The sequence below is a fragment of the Pezoporus occidentalis genome, unplaced genomic scaffold, assembly GCF_034315485.1.
Source record: "Pezoporus occidentalis ecotype Australia unplaced genomic scaffold, CSIRO_AGI_Poc_V1 ctg8, whole genome shotgun sequence".
Classification (NCBI taxonomy): domain Eukaryota; kingdom Metazoa; phylum Chordata; class Aves; order Psittaciformes; family Psittacidae; genus Pezoporus; species Pezoporus occidentalis.
In genome coordinates this window covers 13,570,273-13,588,801 of record NW_026916158.1, presented here as the reverse complement: position 1 = coordinate 13,588,801, position 18,529 = coordinate 13,570,273, and the positions used below count along the sequence as shown (strand labels likewise).

At 42.2% G+C, this 18,529-nt stretch overlaps 1 protein-coding gene across 1 annotated transcript in view; it reads left to right on the top strand.

Moving 5' to 3' along the window:
* The first annotated feature begins 8,347 nt into the window (after window positions 1-8,347).
* The window catches only part of MCF2L2 (MCF.2 cell line derived transforming sequence-like 2), a 186,268-nt gene continuing 176,086 nt past the window's right edge, over window positions 8,348-18,529 (top strand). Inside the window, exon 1 of the mRNA XM_062603104.1 lies at window positions 8,348-8,960. Coding sequence (XP_062459088.1) covers window positions 8,858-8,960 — 103 coding nt within the window. The 5' untranslated portion in view covers window positions 8,348-8,857. The remainder of the gene's footprint in view (window positions 8,961-18,529) is intronic.

Here is an 18,529-nt window from a genome sequence, read left to right as displayed (position 1 = left end):
AGCCGCGGTACAAGAGCAGCGTTGTTGAAATCAAGCTGAGGAGAGGGTCCTCCTATCAGGAGACTGCGGCATTAGGCAGGAGCTGCTCACCTTGTCGTGGCGGCAGTGGTGCCTCTTGGGGATCTCTGAAAGTGAAACCCACGACAGCGAGGTCTCTCCCAGGCCTGTCCAGCTCCGGCTGTCCCTAAGGATTTGTGATCGTATGGTCCTCACTGCCAAAACTGGCCCCGGCCCTTGCTGTCGCTATGCTGGTGCAAAGGGTTAACCAATATACGGGGGGGTTAGGGTCAAACCGCTTGCTTAACAATGTTACTGCTTGCTCATGCTTATCGTACTTTCAATGTACAAGGGGGGTAGGTCAAGCCGCTTGCTTAACAATATCACTGCTTGTTCATGCTTATAGTACTCACTGTGTACGCTAGAACAAGATATAAGGACATAGCTATTGTTAAGAAGTAGGGACCGTGACTTGATTCCCATCCTTTGGATGCCTAGGCCAGCTGAAATTGGCTCTGCGCTTTGGACGATAACCAAACCTCCAGGGAGTATGCTTAATTACTAGAGGTAAAAAGCTCAGGCTCGAGGAAGACTCATTTACTTCCTCTTGAGACCCTCACCCACGACCACTAGGAGGCACTGTGCAGGCGCAAAGGACTTCTTAGCTCATTGTAACATGAAGCGGGGATAGGACATGAATATGTATAGGCGTGTTGTGCAACCTAATGTATATGTATAACTTTAGAAAATAAATGTGAAGGGGAAGCAATGCTAAGGTGTGCATGCCTTTTGAGGAGCTATCCCCCATGCGCCTCAGCGCTGAATAAAGCATACCTCCTTTACAACTTTAACGAGTTGTGGAGTCTATCTGCGCATGAATGCAAGCAGCTCTCCCAGGTGTATGGGCACAGGGGTTTCTTGTGCAAAAGCTACTAGTGAAGGAAAAGCGAATCCTTTCTGTTTTCACATTACTTCTAGTAATCTTCATTACAGTAAAGCCAGGGCAATAATGAGTGGTGTGATTGATGTGACAGTTCCCTTTAAATAACAAAACCACATCCTAGTAGATTTGGCAGTCATGATGCGTGCCCACATCTTAGAATCATAGAATCATAGAACTGTTTGGGTTGGAAAGGACCTTAAGATCATCCAGTTCCAGCCCCCCTGACATGGGCAGGGACACATCACACTAAACCATGTCACACAAGACTCTGTCCAACCTAGCCTTGAACACTGCCACGGGTGGAGCATTCACAACTTCCTTGGGCAACCCATTCCAGTGCCTCACCACCCTAACAGTAAAGAACTGCCTCCTTATATCTAATCTAAACTTCCCCTGTTCAAGTTTTAACCCATTACCCCTTGTCCTATCACTACAGTCTCTAATGAAGAGTCCCTCCCCAGCATCCCTATAGGCCTCCTTTAGATACTGGAAGTCTGCCATGAGGTCTCCACGCAGCCTTCTCTTCTCCAGAATGAACAGCCCCAACTTTCTCAGCCTATCTTCATATGGGAGGTGCTCCAGTCTCCTGATCATCCTCGTGGCCCTCCTTGGGACTTGTTCCAACAGTTCCATGTCCTTTTTATGTTGAGGACACCAGAACTGCACACAGAGTAGAGGGGCAGGATCACCTCCTTCGACCTGCTGGTTATGCTCCTTTTGATGTAGCCCAGGATGCAGTTGGCTTTCTGGGCTGCGAGCACACACAGAAGCTGGCTCATGTTCATTTTCTCATTGACCAACACCCCTAAGTCCTTCTCTGCAGGGCTGCTCTGAATCTCTTCTCTGCCCAACCTATAGCTGTGAATCACCTGTAGCTTCATGCACTGTATATCTGCAGCTTATATGCCCAATTGTGTACCAGCATTGTGGGTAAAAAAATTGAAGTAATTCTGCTGCCAGCAGCTGTATATTGTGTGGTTACAGATGTTCTGCTTTACAATTTCACCTTGGCTACTCCTGGGCATGAGGCACAGCCAGAGTGGCCTGGGCAGCCATGGTAGTGATTACCAGGAACAGAACCTATGCAAGGGAAAAGAGAAGATTTGGAATGGTCTCTATGGCAACAGAGGAACAGCCTTTGAAAAAAAGAGGTACGGGAAAGAATTTAGGCTGAAAATACTTCATTGTGTCAGTGAGGCAACTCTAATCTTTGTCTGGACAATTTTAAATAAGCTGTTTCCTCTCATCTGGCATTCATTGAAGCATGAAATCCAGATCATAGCCTTAGAAGCAAGAAGTACCTACACATATAATTACTGAAGTTGTCTTTTCTAGATGAAAATACAATGCCTTTTTTATATATTTTTTTATCCCACTGTGATTATATTTGGTACTTCTAAGTCATGATAACTTGGAAATGGTAAGGATGGAAAAGCAGCTAGAACTGATTAGCTTGCTTTCTGAAACTGTAAAAAAAGCTTCATTCTCTTTGGTGATCTAGATTTGATCCACTCTCCCTAATTGGGCCACTTTAAATATACCTGATATTTGAGCATTTTGTGAACTATGTATGAGTCTCAGGTTCAGTTCAGCAGTGGAACTTCCTGTCTGCTACATGAACTTAACTTCATAACACAACTTTTTGTGTCATTAACCAAAGTTAAGAATTCCAGAAAGGTATAATGAAATGCAAGCTCCTCTCTCTTGGTCCCTGTTTTTCTCTCCCTTTCCTTCAGATATCCAAGGACTGAAAATTCTGTTTGCTCTATTCTACTGAATTGCATTCACTCACCATCTTAAGGTCCAACAGATCAAACTCAGAAATAATGAGTCTGATTGAGTCATTCGCTTGACTATAGTGTTTCCCATGGCAAAGACTGTTTTTCACTAGCCTCATCAGTGCTCCTCAGATGTAGCCCATAGCAACTGCTGATCTAATGCACAGAAAGGCCAGTTTAGTTTTAAGATGCTAATCATTTGGTGGATGCTGGATTTCTTTTCATATAAGACTATTTATTTTAATTTATAAAACTATACAACCTATGGTGTGTTGGTCTTTAAGAAATATAGTATGCCAGTGGCAGATGCCTCATTACTGATACTGATTGAAAGCAACCTTCTTCATTTTCATTATAGCCAGATCCTCCAGCCACACTTGAACCCTAGTATCTTTCAAGTACCTCAGATCTAGTTTCACAGTTATCCAAAATAGATCCAGCAGCTCAGTGAAATGATCCAATTCATTGCACTACTACTACAAAAGACAGGAGGTAAAAGTGGGAGCTTGTGTTTGGATGGGTAGGGACTACATTGTTTGGTGGCAGGGCAGTATTGAACTGCCAAGGCAGCTTGAACTGACCTAAATGGAAAGTCTGGTCTGCTTCTTTCCCAGTCTTATGTCAGCATTTGTAGGTGTACAACTATGGCATGAGGGTTCAAGAGCTCCTTTGGTGGTAAGGGGTAGCAACGATAATAGGACAAGGGAATTGATTAGGGGGAGGACATCTGTCTTTATAAGTTACTCTGCCTGCTGCCCTGGAGACCTGGCCATGCCTTCATCGATCTGGACCTTCATCCAGTTGACATTAATGCTTTCTGGGTGATGAGTTCGACTTTTTCTCATGACACTGGAAGTGGATAAATGGCTTCCTTAAAATAAACTGCATAGAATTTAGGAAGTAAACTGACTCTAGAAATTACAGGATCACTGTCCAACAGCTTTGTCAAAAATTCAGGCTTTGTTTTAAAAGGGGAAAGTGTTGAAAGAAATGAATGCAGTACAAATAGGTATATATGGATTTTCTTCAAAGTTTAACGCAAACATTTGTCTAATAACTTTCAGCATTGGAAGACTTCTCTCAGAATTATATAAGCAACACAGATCAGACTGACACTGGTAGGTTTCACTGTGCAAGCTGCGTAAACAAGAGAAGCAAGATGTCAAGAATGTTGAAAGGTATGAATTGGGTTTTTTTTGTTTTGGTTTTTTTTTTTTTTTTTTTTGTATGAAGAGATAGTAGCTAGGACAGCATTCGGCTCAGCTCAGGAAAGAGTGCCTGAGGGTTGTGATCACTGTACAGAACGTCATGGCTAAGATGGGTACTGTGAATATGGGTTACTCATTCCTTCTCAGGAGCCACAGTCCTGAAACTGAACTATCAGTCTTCAGATTTAAAACCAAAAGAAGTTTGTCTGTTTGTTTGTTTTCACACAATGCATTTTTAAATTCCAAATCTTGTTACTACCAAATGTTATGGCTATCAAATTATAAATAGATTAAAAAAATAACTAGGCAAATTCATAAAGAAATGGAGTGTTAAATATGACCAGGCAAATGCAAACCTGAACTCAGAAAATCCATGAACTACAGATTGCTACAATTTGAAAGGGGAATACTGGAGGGGAAGTCTCTCTTTAAGTGGCCTGTTTCCTACACTCTTTCGTAAGGGTATATTAATTGTCCTACTCACAGATGGGCTACTCCCCCAGTCTATGTCAGGACAGCTGCTTCTGCAGCATGGATAGTGAATGATTGATGTAACTGATGGTGACAAAAAGGTTTATGATGGGGAAGGAAAAAAGGGAAAGGGGCAGAGAGCTTTGCTAAAACTAGTGTCTTCAGTGGGCTCTCTTCCTTCAGAAAGGATGTTAGATGCAGTTGTGCTCCTTTTAAAGTAAAGTAGCTGAAACAGCATCTGAGGCAAAGCAGGTTAGGCTTTGCCATGCTTAGGCAGGAGGTTAAGTGTGAAGGCAGAGATCCAGGCATGGATTGGTAGCTGTGTGCAGGAGAAAAAGTGTACATACAAGTTTCAGCAAAGAGTCCCAGATTTGTCACTGAGCTGACTGAGAGGGCAGTGGAGAGCCAGGGAACAGCCAGGAAAGCCCTAGTCATGTGACCCTTTTAAAAGCTAGGCAAGAGCCCTGTTGAGTGAAATGTTCTAAAATGAACAGAAATAAGAAATCTTGAAATATGGAGTGATATGTTCCTTTACTACATGATTAATGTTACAGAAACGAAACAGAACTCTCTGTGCTATCTTTGTAGGTATGCATCAAAGAACTATCTTGACTCATTTACCAGTTTCTTCTGGTAATGGAAATGTGCTGCAGATCTGAAGCATTACCATAACCAGTCAGAGTGTTGACAGTGTAATTGTGTTTCTCGATTGTGCCAATAGTGTTAGAGCTCTTCCCAATGAATAATAAGGCCCAGCCTTTGATATGGGTATCAGACAGTCTACAGACAAAAGTTAAGGGAGGAAGAGATATACAAAGGAGCTTGTTTACAGAAGAAGAAAACTGGGAAAGGGATTCTCAACTTTTCTGTTATTCTATCATCCTGATTTTTTTTTTTTTTTCTGGTATGAAAGTGTCTTCAGATACAGTCTGTACATCAGAAGGTTGTGACTGTATTCTGAAAGGAGATTTTCTTGAAAAACTAAGAGATGGATAAGCCTATAAAGGTTATGTAGGACTAGGAAAATGGAGATAATGCTGTGAAGGAGATAGGCTAGTTTCGTGGGCAGTCTAATTCTGATTTTTAATAGCCCTTTGGTTTCAGTTGGCTGAATGCTTTTTAATAACACAAGAAAGAGATATATAGCTATATAAGATGAAAAAGAAGGAAAAATAAGATTTTCGTTGTTGTTATTTTTTAAAATTTTATTTCTGTGAGAGTGTCTTCTTCCACCTGGCCAGGCCGTAGGATCTTGTAAACATTTTTTGTTTGCAGTGTGGAATTTACTATTTATTTAAATGTCTTACCATGGCCTCAGCTGTTTGATTCAGGATCTAATAAGTGGCTGGTGATTTGTCAGGCTGTCACTCTATAGAGAAATCAAATTCTTTTGCCTGTTGGCCATCATTTTAATAGTGAATCATGGTGTTCATACAGCCCTGCTTTCTGGTGAGACCCTGGCTTGTGCCTGAAATGTAAATCATCATCCTCTCTACCTCTAACACATGTGCAACAGCAGGGGTTTTATCTTTCAGAAGGTGAGTCTGTATTTGTGATAAAAGTGCTGGCTCAACTTCATAAATATTAACAACACTGGAAATTGTTACCAGAACAGTTATGGACTAAGTTGCTCCAGCATCTTTGAGCTATTCCTCAAGCGACATGTGCAGGTCTTTCATTTCTCTCTGTCTCCAAGAGCTCCCTGTAGTCCAGGTTCCTTTTTACCCCCTCTTAACTTGGGTGTAAAACCGTGACTTATCAGCACTTTTGCAGTATTTCTGACTTGGTTGAATCCCTGTGGCTCTTTTATTTAGGAGTTTGTAATTGCAATTCACATTATGGACTTCAGCCTTTTTTAATGCAGACACCAGTGAACCTTGGCAGTGTAAAGAAATAATCCCATGACTGGTAAAATGGTGGCATTTACTGTCCCATGGCTGCATCCCACAGCCCTAACATTCCCACCAAAATAACCCAAATTTTCCTCCTTTTGTTCACTGTAACTCACATCATAGGGATGGCACCCTCAACTTGGACTGAATCCTATGAAACCCACCCCATTGTATAAACTGGGCAGGGAGCAGCAGCAAAACATAATTATTCAGTCTCTGCTGCATGCTTTCCCCTTTCAGATTTTGTACACATTGCTAGTTTTCAGTGTAAGAAAATTTTCTGTAAGAACTGATTTTCTGTAAGAACTAATTTTTGTCTCCTGAATTGGATTGCAATTTACCAACAGGTTCAAAAGTTATCGAAGGTATAGTGGAAAACTGGAAAGCAGACTAAACCAGCAAAACCAAATAATAAAAGAATAAGAATCTTAAAATAGCAAAGGTACATGTGTCTGCAGTTACTGATGCTGAATAACTATGTTGGTATAGGAACATACTTTCTTAAGATAACGGAGAATTAATATAGCTCTTAGCTGTCCTTGATGTTCTTGAACAGCCTTGCTGCAGGAGTAGTGAGAGCAAACCATCTACACCACTTTTCGGTGGAGTTTATTTCATTTATGAATGGGATTATACAGTGTCTGTCTGCAGAAAAAAAAAAATCAAAACCAAACCAAAACACATTAAGTATCTGGAAATACGATGACTTTTCTAGTCCCATGTTCTTACCTGCAAACTGTAACCTCCAAGAGCAAAATAAAGCATCCCAGGTCTTTCAGACCCTTCCAAAGATTATATCTGCTTGTCAGTCTTCTTTCCATATGCTTTTATTTCCTGATGGTGGCATCTCTTTCCTGGTTGAGGGAATCCTTTTAACATTAGTCAAGGTCTTTATAGTTTGAACTTTACTGCACAGATGGGCAGTAAAAAGAGGATCTCAGGAAAAAAAAATGTTTTCTGCTTTAATCCCAAAATGTTGGCAGGTGGGTGGCTCTGAAGTCATCCTCACCACTTGTTTTCAGGAGACTTGCTGTTAAACTAACTCAACAGAATTACACAAGAAACCTCTCAATACAGTTGGTCAAATATCCAGAAATGAGGACAACAGCAGAGAGATTCAGGCTGGCTTGTAGGTCAGCCAGCTGATTATAGGATTTTCCCATTACAGAGGTAGATAAAACCTTTTGCAATTGCAGGACTGATGCTTTAATTGTGCTGTAAGATCTGATGAACTCACAGGGGTATTTTACAGCTCCAGCTTTGTGTATACATGTCACGTTCTTTGACATGTGTGGAAAGGTGAACCCAGGGAAAATCCTATGGATTCCAGAGAAATCTGGAATTAGAGCTGAATCTGTTCTGCAGAAATAGGGCAGAGTTTTCAGACAGCTGCACTCTTCTCTATTTTATTTCTTCATTTTTAGATGCATAGTAAATTTTCCAGGAGTATCTTGCATAGAGCTTCAGGTAGGCTTCAAAGGAGGATGCGAAAAGAGGGAATGGAGACATACAAGTCTCTGTCATGCTCTGCCCTTTCTCACTTTCTTGCCTGCCTCACTTTTCCTCTTCTCAGATCTCAGCTGGGTCTGTAGCTGGGAGGGTTGATGGAGCTCTCCTGTAGCTCAGCAGCCAGTTGCCCTATGGCAGTCACGCATCTGTGCAAGGCTCAGCTGTGTCCCTGGCACCCAGGGCCAGCTGCTCCCCGCAGACGTGCTTATGTCCACCAGTGCCTCCCCACGGGCACAGCTGAGCAATGTGGCCATGATAGCAGCTAAGTCCTGACCACCCAGGGCTAATTAATTCACCCTTCTTGTACATGTGCAGCTGTACAGGGTCCTGTGGGCTCAGTAACACCAGGATTCTGGAGATGCTGTCCATGCAGGGGGGCAACAAAATCTCTGGCCACAACGCCCCTGAAAAGCCCACTGACTCCTTTGTGCGCAGCAGCCCCATTTGTCAGGCAAGGGCTTTCAGAGAGGGTGGGAGGAGGGTCTCTGGGGACATTGCAGGGTTCCACTTGGGGACAACTTGCAGGGTATCTGGGCCCCAGGAGCCAAGGGGGAGCACAAGAGGCTGTGAGTGGGTTTTTCTCGACTCCAGGCAGGCTGGTGAAGAGAGTGTTGCAGAGCAGCTGCTGCTGTTACTGCTCTCCTGCCAGCTCCACTCCTCCCAATGCCATTCCTACCTCCAGGATTTTTCCCTGACTCACAGCATCACCATCCAAAAGTCTCCCTGGAGGAAGGTATCTGCCTGCTGGTTTGTCTCTTTATCCTTCGCCTCATCCGCGGGAGACGGGAGAGAAAAAAGCCATAAGCAATCAACTCGCCTGCTTCTTTTACCTTTTTTATTTCCCCCCTCCTGCTCCCTTCCTGTTGCCAAAGGGGGTAAAATCCCCTTCTGGAGGGAGGTTTTCCAGGTCCATGTGTGGACGGCAGGAAATTGGTAGAGGTGAGCAGTCGGAAGAAGATGTGAGAGCTGAAAGGGCTGTGCCGTGGGAGTGGTCCTCGCTTTGTGTGCAGGCGAGGCAGTGAGTGTGCAGCCTCCCACTCTGGGTGCATCTTTTTTTGGATGCTGTGCGGTTGCCTGTGTGAAATGCTTTTTTGGTTAAAAGAGGAAGAGATGTCACATCAGGAGCTCACCCAGAGACTGACTACGGTTATCACCCATGTGGGTAAGACATCTTTTTTCTTTTTTTTTAATTGTCACTACATTTGCATAGATTTGGGGGCCCTATTTCCCCAGGAGGTGCTGATGTTCTGTGCAGGCAGGAAGCCTTTGTGTGAAAATATCACACCTGTGCATGAAATAGGAGATTTACAATAGCAGACTGTAAATCTATTGCTATGAGCAACTAGGTACCCTTTTATTGATGGTTTTGTTTGTTTTTCAAGCATGCAGTTTTTTAAAAAGCAGAAACGAGGAGTAAAGAGACTCCTACCAGTGAACTGATCTGTGTAAAATACCTAAGCCCAGTCCTTGCAGAAAGGTGATAGAGAAAAGGGAGTGATGGAACGAGGATAGAGCAACAGCAGTGCTGATGTGCTTTGCATTTCCTTGTGATATTGGAATAGCAGCCCATTCTCAGTCTTTCATTGCCACTGATGTTTCAAGGGTTCTGGAAGGTGCTAGGACAGGATCCGAAAAGGTCTTTTCCATGTCAGGTTTGATTTTACCATTTGCGAATCTTCAAATGCTAGTGAACACAGGTAAGGCCCTATACTATGCACTGGCATTCTTACAAGTCTGCGCTGGCTACCCACTTGCTAGCATTGGGGACCAAACTACAAGGAACCAAATAACCTGAAACTAGCAAGACAGTGGGAGAAGCTGGTGATGAAAATATCAACTGAGAAAAAAATTTGGAACCCTTTTTTTGTTACCTATAGTTGAGTGAAAGCAGATTGTGGCTGTGTTCCGTCATGTAAAGACAATATTTTTAGTTGAATTGCATGAGATCAAATTTTAGCTGTCAGTGTTTGTAATGGATTGTGTGTTGGGAATGCCAAGGATGTTTTACAGGTTCATGGAATGCCTTTACCATTTACTTTGCTCAATCTGTATGTAAAACATGGTGTGACCAAAATGTGGCTTTTGGAGAACATACAATCGAGATTTTAGACCACAGTTCTTCTTGGGTTTGATATTAGTTGTAGCAGTTGAGCTAGGTTTAAGAAAGCAAATGCATTTGGTAGCTTGCCTAAAGAAAGAGCACAAAAGCAGATTTAAACTGAATAAAATACTTAAGATCAGGTTCCACCTCTCCAAGCTCTTCTCCAAGGGTCAATCTTGGTGCTCCTGGTAACCTCAGCTGGGGTTTGGTATGGGAGAGAGAGTATGATTGCCAGGAGAGCTTGCAGCATCAGCCTGTTTGACCCAGTGATGCCAACATGAGTTGCTTTGCAATTGTACAGATTCAGATTGACACAAAGTCACATGTAATCACATTTTTATTATGAAGATTTGGGTTTTAATATGAGCCACATTCAGATTGACATAATGTTGCATGAGTTCACATTATTTTTATGACAATTTGGGGTTCATTATGAGGCACATTTAATATTTTTTAGGAAGAGTATTTCAGTGGAACCAAAGAGATTTGTGCATCTCCTGGTTTTCCTGTTAGACTCAATACAGGTCCCTATCATCCATGTTGAGGACCCTCCTTGACATCAGGAGGAATTTCTTAATGGTAACATCGCAATGTTAGCATTTAGCAATGTAGGAAATCATTCTGGACACTAGAAAGATGTTCATGAACCTTTTCCTTGTTCCTTGAAAAATACAGAGGTTTCTGGGTCATGTGGCTGAGGCTAGACAATCTCATTGGTTTCCTGGAGGTCAACCAGCAGGTCAGCCTTACAGAGAGGAATGAAGCTCTCAGATCTTGTTTTAGTTTTTTTTGTGTGTTGTTTTGGGTTTGTTTTTTTTTTTTGTTGTTTGTTTGTCTTTTTTGTTTGGGTTTTCTTTTTACTTTTTTGGTTTGGTTTGGTTTTTTTTTTTTTCCATTTCACACTGAGGCAAGAGCCTTGTCCACCTGCTTCCATCAGAGACGGGTAATCCCACCATTTTCCCAGCCATTCAAGACCTAGAAAGCAGAATCTACTTGTGGAGTCTGCCTGCCTTTTTGTAGGTGGTGCTAATTTTTTATCAAATCATGTAACTGGAAAAAGCATCTGTACAAAAATTGAAGCAAGTAATGTTAAAAAAAATTGCTACTGGCTGAAGGAAGAACCCACTGATGATACACCATGTTTATGAATCACACTTTGTAACATGAGTTGCCTTAGCTGAGTCAGCAGTATCTTATTGAACCAGTAATTCCTGTGTGGCTGCAGGGGTCTCTTCAAAGTTCAGTGGGAATCTTTACAGCCCCAGGAAGAGAAAGGGATCTTCTGCTTAGCAAACTGAGGGGATCCCTCACCATGAACGTACTTTAAAGTGTTTAGTATTTTTACAGCATCTATCATGCTAATATTACTGCTTGGTCTGATGGCATTCAAGCTATCTAGAATGTAGCCAGCTCTTGGTTGGGAGCACAGCTCTTGCCTCAGCCAGTAGCAGGAGGGAATAAACTTATTCACAAGAATTGCAAGAGGCCAAACAGAACTTTATAGGAGCACTAAAAAGAAATACTTTTATATTTGCAGCAAAACCTTTATGGGATCATTTTGGCCTGTGTGAAGTAGATTACACACCAGTTTATTTTTTAATGTGTTGATAAGTGTGTCACAAACAGAGTTAATTGCCTGGAGCTCAACTTACCTGTCCTGGGCAGAAGCTTTGATCCCTCATTAGCTGGCTCAAGCTGTGTTAGGCAGTTCATGTACTCGTTTAAAAAAAGCCTCTTAGCCTGCTACAGACTTCACATATAGCTACCTGCTTCATGCAGGTTAAAATCAAAGAACTGAAGTTATTTAACTACCACCACAGCATCTATCGTGGTACTTTTCTAGTACCACACACCCTGACATGAAGCATGTCTTTACACAGTGTTAAAAAATAGACAACCAAATTGGATCTTTTAAATAGCCCTCTGCTCCCTCAGCATCTGTGAGATTATTCCTGATTGCCTTGGTCTGAGTGAAGTAATGGAGCCACTGCAGGTGTCTAAGACAGGAGTAATTTGTGAATGCTAGCAGGCTTTCTGCTTGCTATGAAAGATTTAGCACAAAATGTTGCTGTCTTGTTATTAAAACTTCATCAGAATTCTTTTTTTAACTTAACCTACTTTCATTAAACTTGATAGTTGGGAGCTGTTAGGAAACACTCTTTTGAAAAAAGCTTGTCCTTTGGGTAGGTGGGCAAGTAGCATTCTTCTGTGATGGGGAAGGAAGAAGCTTTGCTGGGTGGCATGTCTTGTGCTGGTAGCAGAATTGTTTGCATGTGGGAATGGTAGAGCTCTTCCAGCTTGTGAAGCCCACCAGAATATGCTTTTGTGCACTTGCTACCCACCCACACTTGGTAGTTGGTTCCCTGAAGTCTGATGCCAGGTTTGCTATGTGTGGGCAATGTCCTGGGCACAGCTACACACAAAAGCACCTCCACACAGTGCCCCATTTTCCTCAGATTTTTATTCTGAAAATGATTTCATAAGAAGATGGAGCTTCCACAACTAACAGCTGTCTCAAAAGGAAATAGCAGAGCTTGGCTCTTCTTTGTTACTAGTGAAGAATTCCACAGTGCATTAGAAGCAGGGTTTTGTTAGAGGCTCCCTTAACTTCCAATTAAGTTGTAAGAGCTCCTCACATCTTCAAATGACAACTGGATCCAGATGAGCTGTCTGTCAGCATCCCTGGTAGGGGAGGCACTGATGTGAGTTTGCAGAAGGCAGTACATTGCACAATTGATATATACGAGAAAAAGACCCATGTGTTCATATTAGCTTTCATCTGGTTTTACACTCTTATTTACCCAACAAGAATTTGCCCATCGGCGGGGGTGGGGGGTGGGGGGGGAAGAGAGGAATTTAGGCAACTTGATTGAGATCAAAAGGGAAATCAGTAACAGAACTTAGTTTAGGGTGGGCATTTCAGGGCTTACACAATCTCTTAAAATTCCTATCTGTTAACCATGGTGTGTCAATTCCTACTAATCTTGGCTTAACCACCAGCTCTGAGGAGCAGAATAAAATACCTGTGTATGTGAAGAGAAGCTGTGCTACAAACTGGGAGAGGAAGTGGAGAATGATACTGCATCCACTTGACTGTGTGAGAGGAATTTAGGTCAGCAGAATGGAATAACCCAAGCTGGCGCTTGTCCGAGGCCAATGGCTTAGCACCACAAGACCCAGAATGTGTTTTATGCTGCAAAGCCTCGAATAATCTAATATGTCACAGCTGGATAGATGATTGCAAGGTTTCTGATCTGTGCCTGCCTACAACAAGAACACACAAAAAAGATTTTTTAAGAAATTAGCTTCCAAGGTACCATATCGAATACGTCTTCTGGTACTGTTATGCAAAGGCTTAAATCAAGGCAATGGGAATTCCACTGCCTGCAACAGAAAATTCTTCCCTTTGTTTTAGAGCATTCATGCATTTGAAGATCTTTTCGAACCACTGATTCTACGGCTCTGTCCTACTTACAGTTTTCTGGTGAGCAGCAGTAGGCGATTGGTCTTTTCCACTGATCACAGCACAACAGGTTTCCTTACCCAAACGTAATATGCCAGCGTGGAATGTGCATCTATCGCTGTATTCCCAATGAAACAGAACAATAGAAAACTTAAGAAATATATTTGCTAAATTTGCTTGGGATCTCATGTTAACAAAAAGTGGTAGTGTAGAGTTCCTTTGCCCGTTTACCTACATCTATTTAAAAATTGACCTTCTGTGACCATATTATCTGCATCCTTTTTTATGTACCCCAATAAAGCTTTTGAACTGTTGGCCAATTTTTACCTGATTTGGTGAAGTGATGAAGGTCACAAAATATTAAGTTCATGCAAATTATGAAAATAGTGACTGAAGAGAAGAGAAAGATGTAATTAGTGAAAAAAAGGCTAATAAGCTCATTGTATTAGACCTCAGAGAATCCACATGTGACAGTGGCATGGGGGAAAGGAGAGGTAATAACAATTTACCTTTTTTAGTTTCACAGCTTTAAAAAGCTACTTGGTTTCATCTTTGTTCCTACATTGTGGTTATTAATTTTACCCCATTCTACATGCCTTATTCTGTGCAGATGTTTCACTGGGAACTGTTTAGTAAGGAACTATTTAAAAGTGTTTTGCTAATGCTGCAAAGTTTATGTCTATAAAAAGCAGAAATCAAGCTTTCACAGAAATCCATGACAAATGTGCAGATGTGCCTAGTGCACTCTCCAAAATGTAGAATATTACAAGTTTAAAGCCCACATTCTAACATTGGTTGTTGAGGCATGATCAGAATTAAAGTCCACAAGAAATTGTAATGAGGTGGGAATCCAGAACACTAATTTGGCTTTGTCTCAAGGCAAAATATTTATGTAATAGTTTGGCCTGATATTTAGGAAGACAGGTGACGGAAAAGCTTCCTGGAATCAGTAGAAACAGTAGAATGCACTAAGGCTGCTTCTGCTTCAGGAAATACAAGCTCAGAGGGGTTTCTATTCTACATTCAGTCTTTTACTTTAGCTGAATACTTCTTCATATGGGATGTGACTCTGACTCTGTCATTAACAGAATTCAAGAGAAAATTACAAAAGTCCTGCAATATCCAGGTGTGTAGCCATTAATAATTTCTCTTAAAGCAGCATGCAATAAGCAGAACCATGCAGAGTTGCACAGAAGTGAAAGGCTGCTTACAGCCTTAGCTGTTTTCTCATTTATTGTTATCCTCCCCAAAACTGGCGGTTAAACCTTGAGCTTTCATTTTCAAGCCAGTAAGATACCAGTATGTTGGGAAGAAAAGGGAATAGGAGTAGCTACCATCCACCATCTGCTTGCTACAGGGTTTTCACACTTCCTACTTACGCATTTTGTGATGGCAACTGTTGGAGACAGGGTACTAGGCTGGATGGAGCTGAGGTGTGATCCAATCTGTCAATCGGTAGGTCACCATCTGTTTCAAAAGCCTCCACATTGCTGCTGTTAAATCTAATGTCTTTCTCTGTCCTTTATTTTTTAGCCTACCTCAATAATGGCTTGTAGGTGTTTGTTTCTTGGAGGGGATGAATGGAAGAGTGTTTAACATGCAAGGAAATTATTAAAACAAAGTCAGGATGCAGGATCCAAGTTTTGCTATTAGTACTGGTGGTGCCCATGATCCCTTCCACACCTATGTGCACCAGGCACTGGGTCCTGTGCATCCTTAGAAAGCTCTGCTGGGCTCTGTAGTTTGTCTGTTGGTGCCTGGAAAGTAGTTGTGACTCAAACAAATTATTCTAAGATGCATGTTTCAGTTGCAGTCAAGTCTATATGTGTGCTTCTTGGGTCAGCTCTTCTTATGACTTTCCTGAACTGCCTCTGACTCAGGACTGTATTTCAGACAGTGTTAGTCCTCTATGGCAGTTTTACTACAGCAGAAAGCAGGAACTACTGGCTTCCAGAGCAGGCTTTTACAAAATACTCTGTGGTGGTTTTCTGGGTTTTGTTTGGTTTGTTTGCCTTTTTTTTTTTTTTTTTTTTGAGGGTGGGAAGGTTGGTTATTAAGTAAGAATTCAGAAAGGAAGAATGAGGTAGCCTAGGTCACAAAGAAGGGAAAAGTGATTTTTTGCAGCATCATTCAATGAGCTAGTCATTGAGCTCATCGACTCATTGACATTAAACAGCTATGGCACTTCCCCCTTTCCTCTTAAACACCCCAGAAGAAACCCAGTGTCACTTGAAAAGAGTAGGCTAGGGGAATCTCCAGGGGAAAGCAGTATAGGAGGTTTCCTCCTGTGTGAGGTCTCTGGGTCAGGCACAATGAAAGCTGCTGGTGCTGACAGAAGTCATCGCTTGCTAACAGGGTAGGTAGTTGTGACCATTCTGCGCTGCTAAATTCCAAGATTAAAAAGGAAATAGGGCCAAAAGGAGGTAGAGAGAACTCCCTGTTTGTTCCCATCTCTGTGGCAGAGGGAAGATCAGATGGCCTCGTTGGAAATTAAACTGAGCTGGCGTCTATCACAATTCTGGGCAGCTCGCTAAATACAAGGGCCTTTTTCCACTTTCCTCATCTTTTATTTAATTCCTTTTCTCACCTTCCATATGGGGCCTTAATCCAAGACATCCCCTGAAAGGACATCTCTCTGGGGCAAACAGGTTCAGCACTTGGGAAGCTACTTGCAACACAAGACTGTCTCAATGTATACAGTATAAGCTAAGCAATTTCATTGCTGTTACTCCTTTCTCCCTTCTGTGACACTGTTTCAGGCTTCTTAGCTCCTGAGGAATGACTCGGCATTCAATCTAGGATGAGCCTCTCTGCATCAGGCTTCGTGACTGTTAAGGTCATTTTAACAGCACAGTGTCTGGTACATGATACTAGCCCCATTTGTATATTTTCTTCTGTTTTTCAGTGCTGGGCTTGTGTTCCAGCATTAGGGAGAAGGTAAACCGTAAATGTTTTATGTTGATGCTGATGTTGTTGCTCACTGACTGAGCCTCTTGTACCTCACTTCAGAGTTCAGCATCTGGATTTCCCCAGGTGGTCAGCGGGTCAGTGACTGGGAGAAATCTTGAGTTCTCTACAAAGCTGTCTGCTCCTACTCACACAGGAAAATGCTGGAAAATGATGTGAAAGGGATAACATGGCATATGGATCATTATTAGTCATTCAGCTTTGGTGACTCACACTAACCAGTGCAGTACACACAGAAGGTGTTGAAACCAAGGAGCAGTAGGGAGACAGGGTGAAGAAACAGACAACTTTCACAGGCCTAGATGGAAAAATACCACTTGTAAATACCTTAAGTGATCTGTAAATCATGGCAAGGAGGGACGTACTGCTCTGAGACGAGAAACACTGTAAAGAAAACCTCATGTGTTTAGCAGAGGAAAAAGCACAGCAGGCTCCTCTTTGGCATAGGAACATATGTGTAGGGGACAGTTGGTTTGAGATCAAGGTATCTTCAAGCTCCACTGTCATGTAAGCACAACAGAGATAACATCTGTGAATCAGAGACATAACTGCCTCTGAGGAGTCATAGGCTCGTGAACTGGAAGGGAGCCACATCCAGCACATGAACTCAGGCTGGTATAAGTCTGAAGCAACAACATTTATTCAAGGGTGAAACACACTGTGTTTGTATATGCCTCCTTGTCATTTGCAGTGCAGCATTACAGAAGGCTTATGCCTTTTCAGCAGAGGCCTGCAAATAATTTGGCATTAATGAATAGTCCTTTATTCTGTTTTCTATTAGAATATTCCTTACAATGTAGTAGTGGATGAAGCACTGAACTGAGTTAATTCCAAATTGCAGTGTACCCTAGGACTTAGTTTACAAAGTTGCTGTGTTCTGTCTCCATCTTTTCCAGCCATTTGAGGGATCTGAGTTCTCTACAAAGCTGCCTGCTTCTGCTCACATAGGAAAATGCTGTAGAATGATGTGAAAGGGATAATAACATGGCATACGGATCATTATTAGTCAGAACAATATCCCAGACAAAATGGCCAAGGGAAAGGCTACCAGGATCAAAAATCCCTGCTATCATGAAATAATTGTCTGTTTTGTTTACCAGAACATGCACACAATAGCTCAAAAGCAGCGTTACACCTTCTGTGCATTTTGAGTGTTCTTGAAAATGCATTGTTCTGAAATCACTGCTGTCATGAAATCTGAGTCCTGAATCCTTTAGGCAAGTCAAACTAAACAGGTGCAGCCAACGCACTGATTGTCCATGCCACTCATTTCAATATCATTTCCCTGCCTGCCTCAAAGATGAATTGCTCCCACGGTTTGGCTCTGGTATAAAGTACTACCATCTAGTGCCCTCTTGATCTGAGGACCTGGGGTTGTATGGCACTTCAGGGCAGCCAATCCAGCTCTTCCTCATCTTGGCAGAGCTTCCCTGATTTCAGAGCTACATGAATGCAACAGAGATGAAGTTCTTTGAGAGCTCCATTGCAGTAAGGGCAGGATTATTACAGTGAATGCAAAGCTGACCCTCTGGAAGCTGAAACAGGGGTTCAAAGGTCCTTTTCAGGTTATTAGCCCAGCTTTTGGTTTTAAAAGTCATTGATTCCTGACCTGAATTACACAAGCATGAGAGTAAAGGTTAAATTGCTGCAGAAGCCAAAATCCTTTGAAACATTGCAAAGAGGTGATGGGAAATGATCCCGTATCAGTATTACAACGGAATGGTTGTGATCCAGAAAGGTGCAAAGACCTCTTTTTGTGTGAATAAATGGGGACCTGCTGATATTCAGCACTCTGCAGGACCAGGTATTTCCGTATGTTTTGAGTGTACTCAGCTGTAGCCCCTGCTGCAAACTGGTTTAAGAGGCAGGACAGTGCAGGCATTGCCCTGGGAGCTGAGGCTTATAACCTATTGTCTGAATTGCCCTGATTTCATTTGGGGATCTTGGGTCAGTTCCTAGAAGAGCTCAAGGGAAGCCAAGCTAGAAGATCTTGAGTCAGATGCCCCACATCTGTGAATGCAGGCTATAATCTCTGTGCTTCCAGTTACCTCCATCTGCGTCTCACAGATCCTGGATGGAAATCAGCAGCTCTCATCCTGAGATTGTTTATGCACCCACCCATATCACTTAATATACGAGCACCCCAGTTTACTGCATTTGGGTTTTCATAGTATCAATCCATATATTAACACCATATGTA